General features: G+C 56.2%; 2 protein-coding genes across 3 annotated transcripts in view; one reads left to right on the top strand and one right to left on the bottom strand.

Annotated features, from left to right (window-relative positions):
- ENTREP2 (endosomal transmembrane epsin interactor 2) overlaps nt 1-7,995 on the top strand; it is a 247,543-nt gene extending 239,548 nt beyond the window's left edge. Inside the window, exons 8-11 of the mRNA XM_068990964.1 lie at nt 607-682; nt 4,822-5,040; nt 6,543-6,617; nt 7,676-7,995. Of these exons, the coding sequence (XP_068847065.1) occupies nt 607-682; nt 4,822-5,040; nt 6,543-6,617; nt 7,676-7,995 (690 nt within the window). The remainder of the gene's footprint in view (nt 1-606; nt 683-4,821; nt 5,041-6,542; nt 6,618-7,675) is intronic.
- Nucleotides 7,996-12,830: 4,835 nt separating this feature from the next.
- Nucleotides 12,831-17,815, bottom strand: part of APBA2 (amyloid beta precursor protein binding family A member 2) — a 41,523-nt gene continuing 36,538 nt past the window's right edge. For both annotated transcript variants that reach the window (XM_068991157.1, XM_068991156.1), the window contains 3 exons: nt 16,731-16,850; nt 15,438-15,578; nt 12,831-12,902 (listed from right to left, as the gene is read on the bottom strand). In XM_068991157.1, the coding sequence (XP_068847258.1) occupies nt 12,831-12,902; nt 15,438-15,578; nt 16,731-16,850 (333 nt within the window). The remainder of the gene's footprint in view (nt 12,903-15,437; nt 15,579-16,730; nt 16,851-17,815) is intronic.

Below are 17,815 nucleotides of genomic sequence, written 5' to 3'. Positions count from 1 at the left end.
AGTGGGCTTGGGGGCCTGTGTCAACCTGGCACACGCTCCATGTGCATCTGGACCCCTGGCCTTGGGAGCAGCCTCCTGACCCCATGTGTGAGCGGAACGCAGAGGAGGAGGCCGGGTGCACGCAGCCCTGGGGAGTGCGGAGCATGTACAGTGCCTGCCTGTGTGCATACTGCTAGCCCAGAGCCCTGTGGTGCCGTGAGTGTTGGTGCCATGGTCCTCTTCCCAGGATGAGAGCAGGGAGAGAGGAGGGGCTGGGGATGAGGGAAGGGCTGTCCTGCTGCCTCTGGTGAGGCAGGGAGTGTGTGTGACCTCCATCAGCCTCAGACAGTGCCTGTAAGTGGAAGGCGAGTGGGCTCAGGGTGGGCTCTCAGGGTGAGCACACGGTTGAATGCAGAAGGTCCAAGGAAGGAGCTTCAGTCTTGGAAATGGCGTCTCCCTCCACCCACCCCACACATTCAGGGGAGAAGATTGGAGCTCTGCTCACATGTCTGTGGAATACGGAGTCCGGAGCTCCGGAGGCAGCTCTGGAGTCAACCTGCCTTTCTAGAGGTGGCTGTGATGCACCCTTCAGACAGCAGACCACCCACATCCTCTTTCTCACTGCAGCTCCCGAACACAGACCCGCAAGTGACTGAACCCGGCCCCGGGGACCCTGACGTCGCTGCAGGCTTCAGCTCACAAGGTAAGTACACCCTCTTCAGTCTGGAACACTTAAGATGGTAGTCTTCCAGGTGTGTCTCCTCCTCCCTTTTTCTTCTCTTCTCCTCCTGTTACATCCCGTGTCTCCTTCTCTTGAAGGGATGGGAGCTGCTGGAGCCACTCCTGCTAGGTACAGGGGAGGCTCCACACATCCTCCTCCTCTGCCCCAGTGGTCAGACCTGGGAACCTCATACTTTGTCCAGGGGGCTGTGTCCACCCCCCTCACCCCAGTGTCCTTTCCCTCATTTGTTGTTGTTCAGTCTCTCAGTCGTGTCCAACTTTTTGCGACCCCATGAACTGCAGCACACCAAGCTTCCCTGTCCTTCACTATCTCCCAAAGTGTCCCCAAACTCACATCCATTGAGTCAGTGAGGCCATCCAACCATCTTGTCCTCTGTCGTTCCCCTTCTCCTCCTGCCTTCAATCTTTCCCAGCATCAGGGTCTTTTCCAACAGGCCGGCTCTTCACATCAGGTGGTCAAGGGATTGGAGCTTCAGCTTCAGCATCGGTCCTTCCAATGAATATGCAGGATTGATTTCCTTTAGGATTGACTGGTTTGATCTCCGTGAGTCCAAGGGACTCTCAAGAGTCTTCTCCAACACCATAGTTGAAAAGCATCAATCCTTCAGTGCTCAGCCTTCTTTATGGTCCAACTCTCACATCCATACATGACTACTAGAAAAACCATGGCTTTGACTGTACAGACCTTTGTCAGCAAAGTAATGTCTCTGCTTTTGAGTACACTGTCAAGGTTTGTCATAGCTTTTCTTCCAAGGAGCAAGAGTCTTTTCATGGCCAATTTTGAATCAGTTCACCTGTATCTTGTTGGGATCTTGACAGGAATCACATTAAACCTGTGTGGCTATTTGAACAGAATCACTATTTTTTTTTACAATATTGTGTTAATTTCTGCTGTACAGCAAAGTGACTGTTATACATATACACACAATCTTTTTTCATATTCTTTTCCATTGTGGTTTATCCAGGATAATGAATATAAGTCCCTGTGTCATACATTAGAACCTTCTTGTTTGTCCAGTCTCTACATACTAGTTTGCATCTGCTAATCCCAAACTCCCAGTCCTTCCCACCTCTGACTCCCTCTCCCCCTTGGCAACCACAAGTCTGATCTCTATATCTGAGTCTGCTCCTGTTGTGTAGAATAAGTTCATTTGTTCAGTATTTTAGGGAATCACCATCTTTCTAATGCTGAGTCTTCCAAGGCACAAACACAGCCTGTCTCTGTGGATTTCAGTCTGTGGTTTCACAGTATCATTTTCACCTACAGATCCTGGGCAGTTTTTGTTGGTGTGCATGTTACATGTTTCATTTTCTCTGGAGCAACTGTCATCGGCACTGGATTTACACCTTTGGTTTCTGCATGTTCATGGTCAGTATGTGTGACTGACTGTGAGTCAGGGGATTCACTCATGCACTCATGTCAAATTGGACAACCTTGCTGAACGCATTTATTGCATGCGTGCGTGCTAAGTCGCTTCAGTCCTGTCCAACTCTTTGTGACCCTATGGACTGTAGCCCACCAGGCTCCTGTGTCCATGGAATTCTCCAGACAAGAATACTGGAGTGGGTTGCCATTTCCTTCTCCAGGGGATCTTCCTGACCCAGGGATCAAACCCATGTCTCTTGCACTGCAGGCAGGTTCTTTACCTTCTGAGCCACCTGGGAAGGCCAAAGATACAGTCACACAACACAAGTCAAGGAGTGGGGGGCGGTGTGCAGAAATGAGAGTTACCAGCCTTGGACCATGAGTTTTTCCTGCAATGTTCTAATTTTATCAGGTTTCTATTAACGACATATATACAGAGAAAAGTCACATTTGTCTCTCTGTGACTGCATGTCCTTGAGGAACTCAATCACTGGACTTTCACTGACATTGGGAAACTTGGCATCAATTTTGTGTGCATATGTCCCATTTCATCAAATTATATACATTAAATAGATACAGGGCTTTTGCATACAAATTACACCCCAATAAAGCGGTAAAAGAGAAGGGGGGAATTGGGATCAAAAAGTCCACAGGAATGAATACTATTCAAAAGACTTTTAACACTCTGCTGGGTAATCTTGAAAAGATTGTGTAGTGTTTATGATGACAATGTCTAGGTCTAAACTTTTCTAATGAAAAAGTGTTCTTTCTTTCCTACATTTATACACTCGATTTGGGGCCCTTGCCCAATTATTTTCTTGGGATAAATTCCAGCGAGGAAAATTGCCAAGTCCAGGGGAACATGTGTTTTAGACTTGGGGGTATTGACCACACTGTGTCCTGGAAAGGTTTTATTACAAGTTCATGTTTCCACCAAGGGTGCTTGTTACAAACCCCACCCCCACCCCCCGACACATTGTCACTCCTCAGGACCTTAACCACCCTTAAAGGTGAACTTGACACTCACACAGGATTGGGTTTGTATACCTTTTTACATGTTTATCATCAACTTGTAGGTCTGTTTTGGGGTCCATTTTTTTCTCTAGCAGTTTTTTTTTAGACTTATAAGAAAAATTGGAGAAGGAATCGGCACCCCACTCCAGTATTCTTTCCCGTGAAATCCTATGGACAGAGGAGCCTGGCATGGAGTTCATGTTCATGGTTTTCCATGTTCCTGTTCATGGAGTCGCAGAGTCAGATACAACTTGGCAACTAAATAACAACAACAAATAAGAAAAATATTTGCTAAATAGAGAAGTGAGGCAATGTGTAAGAGCGACAGTTTTCCTATTTATGACAGGCTTGCTTCCCCAGTTCAGGCTTTGTTTCTCAAAGCCTGTTAACAAGGCCTTCACCATATACAAGTTTGCCATTCCTTCTGTTGTCAAAGGTATCAGGCTTTTCCTTTATGGTTTCTATCAATATCATGTTTATAAAATCTTTCTCCACCCCATGGCTGCAGGTTTATTGACTGCAGCCTTCCAGGCTCCTCCGTCCATGGGATTTTCCAGGCAAGAGTACTGGAGTGGGTTGCCATTGCCTTCTCCGATTTTCTTCTTACAGTATGTTAAAGAAGGAAAGTGTTAATGATCCTGAAGAATTTTTTCTTTTTTTTTTTGCATGTGATCTGTGAGGTCTGGCTCGTCTTTGTCTTTCTGAATGGACAGATGGGACTGATGGTCTCAAACCACCTCTTGAGCGGCAGTGGTGGACAGTGGGGCAGGCGGTGGCTGAGCACAGTGCTGCTGGACAGGGCCACTTCAGCCAGCTCCCACTTGGCCACCTGTCACCTTTTTCCCACCCTCTCAGCTGTGTGTCCTTGGCCAGGGACTGGGGGTGACTGGGTGGGCCCTGGGCATGGGATGTGCATGGATGTGGGGCGCTTGGGACCTCTGGGAATAGAGAGGCTCCCTCAGCACCCACAGGAAGGAGAGGTAAGAACAGACCCCAAAGCTTCCCCCTCACCTCCCTGCAGGAGTTGGAGCTGCTGTGGTTCTTATCACTCAACTTGAACATCTATTTCAGTCAGGAGGCAGGGCAGTGAGGTGGTCCTCAGGCCCTGGTGTGCATACAGGTCTGCTGGGGACCCTGTATAGATGGATCCTGGTCCAGTCTGCCTCAGGGCCACCTGTGGAGAAGCAAGGGGTGGAGCCCGGCCTGAGCAGCAGTTCTCACACCTGGGGCGTCAGGGCAGCTTGTTCAATACCTGTGCCAGGCCACCTCCAGAGTGGTCAAGGCTGGGCTAACCCTCTGCCTGACGAGCAGCTGCACTCTGGGCCTGTGTGGGGGCAGACAGGTTCTCAGACCCGCTGGGACCTGGCTGGTGGTGCTCGGGTCCCTCAAGCCCCCACCTCTCTCTGCACAGGCCCTGCCCTTGGAGCAAGAGACCCTTCCTGTGCTTCAGACTCCCCGCCCCAGGATGCCCTGGATGGGAGGCGCAGCTGGTTTCTGACTTAGAGTCTCCTGGGGAGCCAATGCCCCTCCTGGAATGATTCTTGTCCCCCCTCCTTTCCACACAGAGCACTATCAGCCTCACACAATGACAGAGTTTTTTCCAGGCTTGGAGTTTAGAGGGTGGGCTGCACCTGCCCCCTGGGAGGACTCTGGGGAACGCTCTCCCTCATGGTGGGGGGCTCGGTGGTCACCAGCACTAACTCGGGTCCCTTTCTTTGCAGCACTGGCTGACAGCTCCAGCCTCCTGGCCTCCGAGGGCAGCGCTGCTCCTGGCCTGAGTCACCTGTCCCCCGATGACCCCACGGGCACCCCGCTGCCTACCCCACATCCCCACCACACATCTCCTGAGGGGCCCCACAAGGGCACACGGGTGCGGCCAGGTCCCAGGCGCATGGCCCGCTCCATCAGTGACCCCACTTCATGCACGTCCAGGGCAACAGGTACAGCGGCCCCAGCCCCTGTGTCCTGGGGCATGCCCATCTCTGCATGGACACCACAGGCCTCATGTCCCCTGGGAGTGGAGTCCAGCCCTGGGCACTGCCTTGGGCCACGTGGGCAATGTGAACTTGATGTCCAAAGCCTGGAAAGGGGGATGGCCACCCTGCAACTTCTGCTGTGCCCCCACTGAGCTTGCTGCTCAGTCAGGGAGGAGGGCAGGCAGATGGAGGTTTGGGGAGATGACAGCCTTCTGGGCAGGTCTGCCAGCCTTGGCGTTAGCCTGCAGGCTTCACGCCAGCTCTGGGGCCCATGAGGCCTTGGGTCAGGCAGAGCCCACAGTCTATGTCTGACTTTCAGCCTGGGTGACTCCCCGCCAGGACCAGCCTGGGTTACACACTTGTGGGAAGTGCCTGCATCTGCTGAGGGGTCTGGTGGGACAAGGGGCCACGTAAGACCGGGCTGCATCTCAGGGACACCGCTGGACAGGGGTTGTCTGCCAGCCGATGCCGCTCCCGGCAGACACGTCATGGGCACCCTGGGTTGGGTCAGCACTGTCCATGTGACATTAGGTGCCCCCAGGATGGGAGACCTGGCCCCAGGGTCCTGTACCTTGCAGCCCAATAGCACGCCCTAGGGGGTCTCATACATCCTGAAGTTGGAGGACCCCCACCTCCTCCTGGGTCTGTGCCACTAAAAGTTGGGGGCCCTTGACCACAAGTACTATCACTGTGGGGACTTGTCCATACAGTGAAAGAAGTCAGAGGAGACCAGTGGTGCCTGGACCGGTCAATGGTCTTGTCCAGCTGAACCCCAGGTGGATTAGATCCCATCCTGCCCCCAGGAGAACCCCATCTCTGCATGGAGCCGGTGTCCACCCAGGCCACTGCCTGAGGTGCCCCACTGGAAAGTACAGGCGGTGCCTCTGCTGCTCCTGGTCAGCACCCCTCCCATCCCTCCTGCACCCCGTGACCAGCTCACCAACCACCTCCCCTAGAACCTTCTCCTGAGGACACACTGTGCTCCTGGCTCAGATGTTTATAAGCCCCTTAGGGCTACCACCACCCGATTGGGGTCCCCCGCTCCCCACCCCTCCAGTGAAGCTCATGCTCTGCAAACCCTGACATGTTAGGGATGGATCTAAAGAGCAGTGGTGGCTTGCTTACAAGCTGTCACCCCTGTGACTGCCTCTCCATGCTGTCACCTCTGACAGTTACTGTTTTGTTCATCAAAAGCATGTGCCTCCCAGGTGCCTGGACCCCCAGATGTGGATGAGGATTGGGATGAAGGGCTCTGGGCTTGTCAGTGGTGCCGGCCGGCTGCCCTTTTCTGAGGCTGTGCTGAGGAAGTGACAGGCCAGGGGACCTCCTGCCCCGGGTTTATATTCAGGGGTCTCCACTGCTGGCCTTACCTCTGATGTCCATCTTAGACACAGGAGGGTCACTACAGTATTATCGGGAATTTCTTTCCCCTGGGCTGTGTGTTAACTGAACTCTTTCTGGTTAAGGTGACGCCTCTTCACATACCCCATCCTGCAGCCAGGACCTCGAAGCAGGACTGTCCCGAGCAGCACTGGGGACTGGTGAGACACCCCTTTTTTGAAACCCTTTGATAGCTTCTGTGCAGGGGGCAGAAGTACCAGTGGTCCTCAGCTGCCTTGTGTCTAAACCCAACCAGCCCCTCCCAGAGTGGTTCAGGTATGTAGAAGCCCCAGCCCTCTGGGTTTGGAAGATGGGCTGCCCTCCACCATTCCCTACTCTCTTGGTGGGCTGTATTAGAGGCTACACCTGATTTATCACTGGTTTTACTGTATTTATGAGTTTCTATTTGGAGGGGAGAGGCCCCCACCCCCCATGTGTGAGTCTTCTACAGTTTTTCATGCTTCATGACCAGGATTGCTCACTGCCACAAAACACACCCTGGACCACCCAGAATGTGTTCTCTTGTGTGACCTGCAACATAGATGGGGCAGGCCAGGCCTTAGGCTGGTCCTTGGCAACTCATCACAGCTGACTGCCTGGAGCTGGATTTCCTTGACGGGGTTCTTTCTGTGGGTCATCCAGAGAGGCCGCGACCCTGCTGAGAGCTAGTGTCATTTCCCCGCCCTTGGCACGGGGGCCCTGGGCCCTGGGCTGGCTGCCTTGAGAGGCATGGCTGCTGTCTGTCCTTGACATGGGGAGGGACTCTCACTGCCCTCTGCCACCCCCAGCTCTGCTTTCCAGGCAGATGTGTGTCCAGATGCTGTCCAGCTCTCAAGGGCAAAGGTCATGGAGCTGGGGAAGGCTGAGAAGGGGCATCACACCCCACCCTCCCAACACACACAATGCTTGGGAATTCCAGCAGAGAACTGAGACCCCTGCCCAGCCCCTATCTGGCCAGCCAGCTTTGAATCCCACCCTCCCATCCCCAGCCCTTCAGCTCCAGGAGGCTGCAGCCCCTCTAGGTGAATGCAGGCTGAACTCAGGGGTACGAGGGGCCAGGGATAGAGGGACACAGGAAGTGAGGGCCAGGCTGGGACGCGGGAATCTGGGCAGAGTTTGTCCAAAGCATCCCTGTGTTTGCTTTTCAAGGAATTCCTGGACGGCTGCCTTCTGTTTTGTGTCCGTTGTTCTCAGGTTGTGTCTTTCCCCCAATTTTCAGCGACCCTGTCTCACTCCATCACGGCCGCCTGCGCCTGTCGGCACCAGCTCTCACCCAGGGAACCAGACGCCTGGAAAGCAGACCCGCGGTCAACGCCAGAGGCCTTACAGACAGTTTCCAAAGAGCGGCTGCGCTCCCTAGTGGACAGCAAGGCCTTTGAGGACGCCAGGGTCTTGGTGGCCAAGTTCTTGGAGCACTCGAGCAGCTCCCTGCCCGTGGAGGTGAGGCACGTGGTGGGGTCTGCCCGCTCGGCTGTGCCCCCTGAGGAGTGCCTCATGGAAGAGGCTGTCCTCAGCACCCGTGTCCTGGGCCAGCTGTGACAGCACCTCCGTCTGGGTGTGGACACAGATGCGGATGAACTGGTGCCTGAGTCCCCACGGGGGCACTGGGTCTGTGGGGAGAGGCTGCGATCCAGGGTGGCTCAGGCGGGAAACTGCTGCTCTGCTCTGGACAAGAACCCTGTCCGCTGTTCTCTGGGGGTGACACTTCCTACCTAGCCCAGTGACACAGCAGACAACTCCCCTGTCCCTCGTGAATCGTTGGTGCTGTCAGGCAGATGGCGCCTTGAACGAGCTGAGCAACAGGAATCCAGTGACAGGGTCATGCATCTAGCTGAACTGAAGTATCTTCAAGGTTGGGGCCATGGAGGAGCAGGATCCTCCCCACCCCTGACTTAATTTAGTGTTTAAGCGGGTCAAGCAGGGCGTCAGGCAGTGAGTCCATTTTCCCTTGTGGTTTGTATCCACGATCTATCCTGTCTCAGATGCTGATTGTTAAGGAAATTAAGTAGTTCTAGCCCAGGTGGCATCCTGGGCACAGCCATCTGCCCGAAGGGCAACATGGCCACCACATCTGGTGAACACATACACAATAAGGGACGCCCCAGTGGCCTGGCCACCCTGGGGAACAGACGGCTGTGACTAGGGGCTCTAAGAGACCCCCATCACCTTGTCTCCTTGGCAACCCCTCCCTGCTCCACCCACCACCAACCAGAGCATCTTCCCTGCTTCCTCTCTGGCAGCTTCTTCGCTGTCTTTTTAACCCGCTCGGCACAGAGCACTTTGTCCTGGAACAGCAAGCCCCTGTGCATATCCCTGGGGTTCTCCCGCATCTGCCTTGGCCCGACTGGCCTCAAGGGATCTCATGACCCAGAGCAGCCCCTTCCCCAGCTGAGCAGCGGCCACGTCTGCTTTGGAAGATGCAGGCTGTCCATCCCTTTCCATAAACCCCACCCTGAGTGTCCAAAAGCCTCCTTGGGGGCCCTGGATCTTTGTGCCACACCCCCGGACCCCTGGCTCTGGTGACCTCAGCAGCAGCTACTTCCCAACCACAGCCCCAAGGCAGCACCATCCCCAACTTTCTGCAGCCACAGGGACACCTGTGTCATCCTGGACTGTGGCTAGTGGCCCATGTGGGACAAGACAACTGAATCCCACAGTCCTCGACCAGGAGCCCAGGAGCCCAGCACAGGGAGTGTGGGGGTTGGGCCAGGTTGGGCGCCCACCACTGCCAGGGGTCCAGCAGCCTGGGGCCAGTGTGCTGGGGTGTGTCAGGGAGTGGGGAGAGGGTGGCTGGGGGAGTGTTTCCAGCCCAGACACGCGGAGGAGCCCCTGGACCCCGAGGTAGGAAGCCCAGGTGACGGTCATTTGTGAACACTGTTTCAGTCACATTATCATTGATCACTGCCTCCCAGAGGTAAGAACTGGACCAATATCTACTGAGGCCTCTGATGACAGCTGGAACTTCTCCACTCAAGACATCCCAGAGATGAATTTATGAGCACTTTATCCAGACTGTAAAATGAAAATCTCTTAATTTTTCTCAGCTAAGGGCTTTTGAAGTCCCCAAAGCCACTCTCTCTGTAGGTAAAGTAAATTGATGGGTTTTTCCAAGGGGCCTCCCCTGAGCCTCCAGCCTGCACCTCTTCATCTGGGCCTCTGCGGGGTGGCAGCCAGAGCTTCATAGGCTGCAAGGGGCTCACCTGGGTGGGCACGAGGGCCCACATCAGGCTTGAGGGCTCACACAGCGGATCCCCAGGCTAAACCTACAGTCTCAGATGTGGCTGTCACTCGAGTGAGGCTTGACCTTGTGGGCATTGGAACTGTCACTGAGCAGCCTGACAGGTGACCTCCCAGGAGGCCTGGCCTGGTGCTCCGTGTCCTCTGCATCCCCTCCCTGCACGGGGACACATCTCCTGCCTCTGGACACCTGACGCAGCCTGTGCCTCCACCTGGGTGCAGGTGGGAACTCTGGCCCAAAGCCCGTCATCTAGGTGTTCTCAATGCTCAGTCCTCAGACACGTTCTCACACTCAGTGTTTGTGGATGAGGACTCTGCATTGAGTCCTGTCTGCTCCACTGGACTAGCACCTCCTGAGGGCCTGGCGACCACGTGGGCTCCCACAGGGCCTGGCTCCCAGCTTCCAGGAAAGGTCCCAGGAAGAGAGTGGTACCTGGCAGCGGGCTGGGGCCTCAGCACCTTCAACCCCACTCTGCTCAGTGACATCCGGGGACCAGGGTCCCTGCATCGAGCACCCTGAGCCCCAGGCCATGTGGGTGCCTGGCCACAGGGAAAGCTGATTCCTCCATCACTGTTGCACCCACGCCCACTCAGCCCTGTGCTGCCTGCCCTGGTTAACCGTCAATAGGTGGGCCGCCAAGGGCTATGGTGGAAGCCGAGGCACAGGATGCCCCCTGCATGGGGTCTGGTGCCACTGCTCCCTTGACTACCCGTCCTTCCTCAGAGGGCCGGCTTACCTCGGAGCCAGAGCCTGTCAGGACACTGCCATCAGACCCCCCAAACCCCAGGCACCACAGGGATGCTGAGATGGGGGCATGCTGGACCCTAAATCTTTGTCACAGCAAGGAGCTTTTCCTTCCCCAGGGACCACAGGGATGCTGAGATGGGGGCATGCTGGACCCCAAATCTTTGTCAAACATCGGGGAGCTTTCCTTTCCAAGGACTTATGGGCCCCTTCAGCTGGCAACGGCCATACAAATTAAATTCTTGTAACAAACCATGGAAAAGAAATCTCATTTTAAATGGATGTTTTTCTCCCCTTGGCTGTACCAATCCACAGATGCTGCTATGAAGGCAGAATTTATAGGAAATTGTTTTCAAGCCTGTTTGCACAACTGGCAGGCTGTATTTAATGTACCTCAAGGTGTTTTCATAATGATCAGTGTTTTAATAAAAGCTATTTCTGGCCTCTGTGTCTCTGAGGTCTGACTAGGACAGACAGACTCAGAACCATGTGTCACCACTGGTGACCAGGTCCCGAGCCAGGGTCAGGCTGGACAGCCAGCAAGGGAGTGTGACCACCCCTGGCCCCTGACATGCATTTCCTAACATGCTTCTGGAGACAGGGACAAGACAGGAGCCTAGACACAGGTAGGTCCCACATATGCTGGCCTCTAGCTGTCCCTCTGTGGGATACACCCTGGCTTCTGGGAGGGATTGCAGCTGGCCTAAAGCCCTCTTTAATTTTGTTTTTATGTGTTACTGTTTGATGGGGCACCTGTCCCCATGTCATTTGCTACCCATGGGTTTCCCCGCTGCAGCCTGTTCACCTACCTCATCCGGGGCACTGCAGAGCCGGCCCTCTGGGACCTCTGAGCTGAGGCCTTTGCCTTCCAGCTCTCACTGCATAGTGTGGTCCAGCCCTGGCTACTAGCTCACAGCATGGAGCCAGGATCCAAGCCAGAGAAGGGGCCCTGCTTGTCGAGTGTCCCCGGCTAACATGCTGGACACAGACCAGTGCTTCTGACCAAAGCCCAGGCTCACCCCGCCTCCCCATGCCACAGGACAATGACCACGAAGTTAGTCAGTGATGGTCAGTCCTGTTGTTATGCTAGATGGGTTGCAGAGCGGCCGCAGGCAAGGAGCCAGTGCTGCAAGTGGGCCAGCTTCCTTTTCTATGCACGCACATGCCTCTACAGAGGTGATTCCAGTCTAAGCCAGGAGAAGCCCCAAACCCCCCGTCCCTGCTCTACCTTGACCAATTCATGCCCAAAGTCCTCACACCCAGTGAGAAGACCCCCTCCCAGAGCTGGACAGAGAGGCGCAGAGTCAAAGGGAAGCTAGGCGGCTGCGTCCCTGTTGACAAACCAGCCGCAGGACAGCTTTCCATCATGACCTCGGGTTTATTAGTGGTATTAGCGAGTCTTCCCAAGGTCGGCGGCATGCAACACACAGGTCACCCTCATCCAGTGGTCCTAGAGCTTAGTTACCGCATGGTAAGGCTTCTTAAGTCACAGTGTTTTCTTCAAGGCCTGGGCCCAAGAGAGAGACTTCCAGACAGAACAACATCGGTGATCACTGAGCTCTGCAGGCGGGGCTAGACTACGCTGCACTTGATCTACACGCAAGGAACACTGCTGCTAACAGCGAAGAGACCAGACGTGGGGCCCCAGGGACCACAGGTGTCCGGTGTGGGTCTGGTGTCCAAGGCGAGAGCACACGCGTGGATGCGTGTATGCAGAGATTGTGACGAGGCAGCTGGCCCACAGTGGCGGGAGGCTGCCCAGGGGCGTCCAGGGACCAGTGGACAGGTGAGCATGGACAGCAGGTGTGGTACTGTCTGAAGAGTGGCTTGTTGTCGGATAAGAGTCAAAACGGTGATATTGTCTAAGTGTGGAGTCTTGAGGTTGTGGACATCACCATTCATGTAACTCGGAGATGTCTCCTTTCTCAGAAACACGATCACCCAGCTTCAGTGACCGGTCACATCCTGAGAGCTGGCCGCCCATGCTCGGCTGTTGGGCACCCTCCCTGCAGGAGCCTGAGCCCCTGCAGAGGGTGGGGGCATGGCCGCTGCCCCCCACCCTGAGCTCGCTCTCCCCACCGGGGCTCCCTGCACAGCCATGGCCAGAGGTCCCCACGTCCGCCCTGCACACTGGCTCCGCACCACACGGAAGTACAGACAAGCCCTTGCCCATCGCAGTGAGAAAACTCGGGATGTGGCTAAACACTGGACTGTTCTACAGAGACTGCTTCCTGGGATCCTCCTTGAATTCAGTCATACCCCTTTGAGTCCAAAAAATAAAAGTGGGTGGTGAGGGCATGCCCTTCAGCAGAGCTGGTGTCCTCGGGTGCGCTGTGGGGTCAGGGGTCAGGTCCTGGGTCTGGCTCCCGCTCATCAGGGTGCAGGCGGCAGCCTAGATGTACAGCGGGGTCTCCTGGCCTGTGAGCAGTCTGAACATGGCGGCAGGCATGGTCTTCATGTGGATCTGCCAATGAGAGAGAGAGGTCAGGGGCTGACCCGGCCCTCCCTGCCTCCACCTCTCCCTCCCCTCCATGCACCCCAAAAACAAACACCACAAGGCCAGTGGTGCCCAAGCACCCTGAGCACGTCCTGTGTAAATTGCCAGCATCCAAGGAAAGGAAGAATGACCTGCCCGAGGTCACCACCCTGGATGGTGACTCAGAAAGCATTTACTGCCCCTGCAGATGGTGATCTGAGCTCCCATCCGGGCCTTTAGAGGGTTTTCCATGAGGTCAAGGGTTGGTCTTCCCTTCACCTCCACCTGACACCAGCTGGGTGAAAAGCTGGACTTTGCCCACGGGAAGGGCAGGCCCGGGTGTCCAGACCTTCTTAGAAATGGCAAGGGGCGAGTTTTGCCTCAGCAGGAGAACCAGAGGCTCACACACACAGCATGTGTGCTGGGGGTGGAACCTGGCCTCAGTCGCTGGCACCAAGGAGGCTGGGCTACCTGCAACACACAGACGGCTGCCCAGGGAGGCCCACCGTGCGGGATACATACCCCACCTCTCATCAAGGCCCTGGGCTCTGCTCCTGCTTCCTCTGAGCATCCTGCTCCCCAAGCCAGCCTGGACCTGGCCGTACTCAGGCCCCTGTGGGTGGCTGTGGCTCTAGAGGCCAGGCTGGCCAATCTCCAGGAGAGGGGCCAGGGGTGCAGTCCACCCCCAGGTTGGGCAAGCAGCTCTCAGGCTTCATCTGAGTGACCCTGACAGGCCAACCTGGCTGATAGGTTTTCTGACCACAGACTCCCACCGGCACCCCCAGCACTAAGATCTGTGTGATCCAATTAGCTGTTCCCTCCTTTGTCAGCCTGTGAGGGGTTTTCCCATCAGAAGGTTCATTCTCTGTATTTCCTCAATCAGAAACCCGCCCCCAAGGCCCAGCAGAACACCAGCTCTAGCTCATCAGCAGCTCATTTCCCAAACATGTTCAGCAATGATGGGAAACGCAGACAGACGCTGTCACTCCCAGAGCCAGCCAGTCCAGCACGAGGTCCATCCAGGCTGAAGGGCTTCCCACCCCAGCCTGCGTTCCAGCATCCCTGATAACCATCACCTTGGGTCTGGAGAGGCAGAAGCATTTCTCCAGCTGCCTACCCCCACACCTGCTCCCCACGCCCCACTCTCCCACACTACTGATTCCCTGAGAAGCGTAAGGCTGATGGCCGCCCCCAAGCATCTACTTAGGAAAATTGGATTCTACTTTCTCTGAAGCCATTTGTAAAAGGCAGCCAGCAATGCCTACCTGGCCCCTCCTTCCTAAGATTCAGCATATGCCCCTACTTGGGAAGGGTAACTACCCCCCACCCCAAGCCTTGTGTGCCTAGTCCCTCAGTCATGTTTGACTCTTCACAACCTCATGGATTGTAGCCCATCAGGCTCCTCTGTCCATTGGATTCTCCAGGCAAGAATACTGGAGTGGGTTGCCATGCTCTCCTCCAGGGGATCTTCCTGACCCAGAGACTGAACCCACGTCTCCTGCACTGCAGGCTGATTCTTTACTGTCTAAGCCACCAAGGAAGCCTGAAGAATACTGGAGTGGGTAGCCTATCCCTTCTCCAGGGGATCTTCCTGACCCAGGAATCAAACCGGGGTCTCCTGCATTGCACGTGAAGACCCTGGTCTGATTGTTTAGATTGTTTACCAGCTACCAGGGAAGCCCCCTCCCCCCAGCCCTGGGACTTTCACAAAACCTGAGTAGGTCCCTGTGACCCCAGGAAATGTGTCCTGACTGATGCAATCTGAAGACCCCTCCAGGATAGAGCACCCCACCCACCCACTTACCCCCAGGCTGTGAAAAGGAAGCCATGCTCCCACATTGCCCCAGAGCCCTCCCTCCGCACATGGCCCCTGGGGTCCCCACCACCCTCAGAATCAAACCCAAACTCCCCGCCCAGCACCTGCCTTCAGACCCGTCCCCAGGCCACCCACCTGTCTGCTCTGTCTCATCTGCTCCTTCTGTACTGTGATCACCCAGGCTTCTCTCAGGGAGACCCTCACCTCTTCACCCTGCCTGCCTGCTACACACAGCCGTATACCCCGCCCCATACTGGGGAGGCCTCTGTGCCAACACTGGGCTGGCACTCCCCCAGCACCTACATCTCCCTCGAGGCACCCTGCTCCCTCCTGAGCTCCCCCTTGAACCCCCCACCCAGTGCCCATCCTCACACCAGCTTCGTGCCTATGCCAGAGAGCAGCAGAAAAACGCAGGGAGGGCTGGAGCCAGCAGAGTAGGAGGGGGCAGTGCAGCAGGGCCAGCCTTCAAGTCTCCACCCAGTGCCCACCCATCCTGTTTACCACACAGGTAACCAGAGCAAGAAGAGGACGCTGAACCCCGCCTGCCATGGGCTCCCCCAAGAGATACAGCCCAGCTCAGCTGACTGGCCCCTGAGGGGCTCTCGGAGGTCCCTGTGTACCTACATGCCCTTGGGAGTTTGATGTCAGGTCCTAGAGACCTTTGGGTCCCGAGAGCCCAGTTCTGGCTTCAGGCAGTGACCTCTCACCTCTCCCACCGAGTTGGACAGCGCCTGAACGATCTTCTCGTGTGCGGTGGCCACCACGCTCTGCCCGTTGATCTCGATGATGCGGTGGCCGACGCGGACACCGCCCCGCTCCGCGATGCCCCCACGCATGAGGCTGCAGATCTAAGTGACACGGGGTGGGGTTGGGGTGTCCCGTCAGTTAAGTGTCCCTGCCCAGCCTGCCAGCCTCCTCCTGCCCCCAAAGGTGAGGAAAATTAACCACCGGAAGGATGAAGCCCTCAGGACAGATGCTCCTTCAAATGCTCTGCTGACTCACAAACTGAGAGATTAATGATTTAGAGTGTGCTTGGAAATGGCTGTGGGAGAACTGCCCCTCCATCCTGGGGCCTCTGCTCCTGGATCGCAGTGGTACACAAGTAAAGCCCGTTCTGGAAGATTCTCCAGCAGCCACTCTGCTCTTTCCAGTGAAGACAGTCACTGCTACCCCGGCCAACAAATGTACCTCCCCACACTCCTGCACCAGGTAGTGACGGGGGAAACTGTCTCCTTGGCAGTCCTGTTTCTGGGACGCTCTCCTGTTGTGTTCCCGGAGGGAGGGGACATACACATCCCCCTCACCTGACACCATGCACCCCACAACCTCCTCCTGGGCTGGCCTAAGCAATGTGGAAATGACCAGCCTCCTCTCTTCTGTCCTCTGTGGTGAAGTCCCAGACTACTGGGACCTCTGCAGAAGGAACCACCCAGGAAACAGAACTGGTACAGATCAAAGAGAAGGGGGGACTCTGGAGGGAAGAGTCCTGGCTGAGGAACAGGCAGTTTCAGCCAGACCAACATTCATTCAACTAGCATCATCTACTCCTGGAGGCCCGCCTGTCCTGCCTCCAGTGCCTGGGGTCATGGCTGGCACAGTGCCAGAACTGCAAGCGAAACTCTGAATGGGCAAGTGAATGAATCAGTGAATGAATAAACACAGGAATGAGCAGGTGTCTTTCGCACACCTGACTGACGCTGCCATTGGCTGCGTGCAGGTCCCAAATGCAGAGGAAGGAGGGCTCTGGCCTCCACTCCAAAGCAGGGGTCTACAGAGAACACCACCACCGGGATGGGGTGCCCCAGGGGGCTGGAGGGACCCATTCCACCCACACGCTGGCCCACCCACCCTGCCTGGCCTGGCTGCTGGCCGGGACCTGCTCCATCAGACAGGAGCTGTTCTGGGGCAGAGGGTCTGGGGGCAAGCAGACAGCTGCCCCCGCCCCCTGCACCAGCCATCCACGGGCATGGCAGAGGCTGCCGAGGGCCGAGCGGACTCACGATGCCGTTCTGAACACTGAAACCCAGCTGGTATTTGAGGTCTGGCCGCTTGATGAGGACAGTGGTGACTGGCGGGCAGCTGACGATGTTGAGCTTCACCTGCGTCTGGTTCTTCAAACCCTGTGAGCAGGAACATGAGGGCCTGAGATGCTGGTACAAAGACAAGTTCTGGGGCCTGGGCTGGGGGTGAGCTGGCTGCAAGGCAGAGCCCTAGGCACAGAGGGACAGAGGCAGGTCCCTTTGGGACCCAGGTCCCCTTGTGCGTGGATGCAGGCCTCACCCTGACCCAATGCAGGGGTGCCAGCCATCCCAGGCGGCAGTGTGTGTCGGGGCTCCCTGTGCTCTGGTGTGCCCTTTGACCTGGGCAAGTATAAGCTGCCCCCAGGGCCAGAGGCCAGGCTCTGAGCATCCCTGTGCACAGCCAAGAAGCTGGCACCTGGTCACCCTCAGGGGTCACGAGACGGGCCCTCACTAGGCTGCATGCAGGAAATTTCCTTTTTGCAAAGACAATGATGGCCCCATCCAGAAAACAAAGTGTCCTCCAGAGAAGGACCCTCGTGCTGGGGGCAGGGCAAGGAAATCTGCCAGCAGGAGGCTCGTGTCTGCACCGAGACAGGCCAGTTCAAGCCAAGGGCCACCTCAGGCCCCAGGGAGCAGTGAAAGCTGCAGCCACAGTCCTGGGACTCAGTGGAGGGAGGGGGAAGGGCCTGGCCTGAGCATGGCTGCAGGGAGCTCCTCCCCCATGCACATGCATGCACACACACGTATGCACACATACACACAAGCTTCCATCACAGCCCAGGTGAGAAATTTGCCCAGTAGCTTCCTGGCCAGCCCAGCCTCAGCACCTCTGATGGAGGCCTCTTATATGTCTCTCTCTCTAGCTACATGATACCCACTGGGTCCCCAGGTCCAGAAGCCAGCTCACAGAACTTCATCTGTGAGTGACAGTGGGGTGGGGGTCCATCCTCCAGCCCTGAGACCACAGTGTATCATTTGATGAGACACCTGCAGGTCCTCCTGTCAGATGGGGAGAGCAACACTCCAGCTCAGATCCAGGCTGGGGACCCACCTCCTCAGGTGCC

Source organism: Capricornis sumatraensis, chromosome 19 (assembly GCF_032405125.1).
Source record: "Capricornis sumatraensis isolate serow.1 chromosome 19, serow.2, whole genome shotgun sequence".
NCBI classification, from domain to species: Eukaryota; Metazoa; Chordata; class Mammalia; order Artiodactyla; family Bovidae; genus Capricornis; species Capricornis sumatraensis.
The sequence above is the reverse complement of the archived record's forward strand: the minus strand, read 5'-3'. Positions and strand labels throughout refer to the sequence as shown.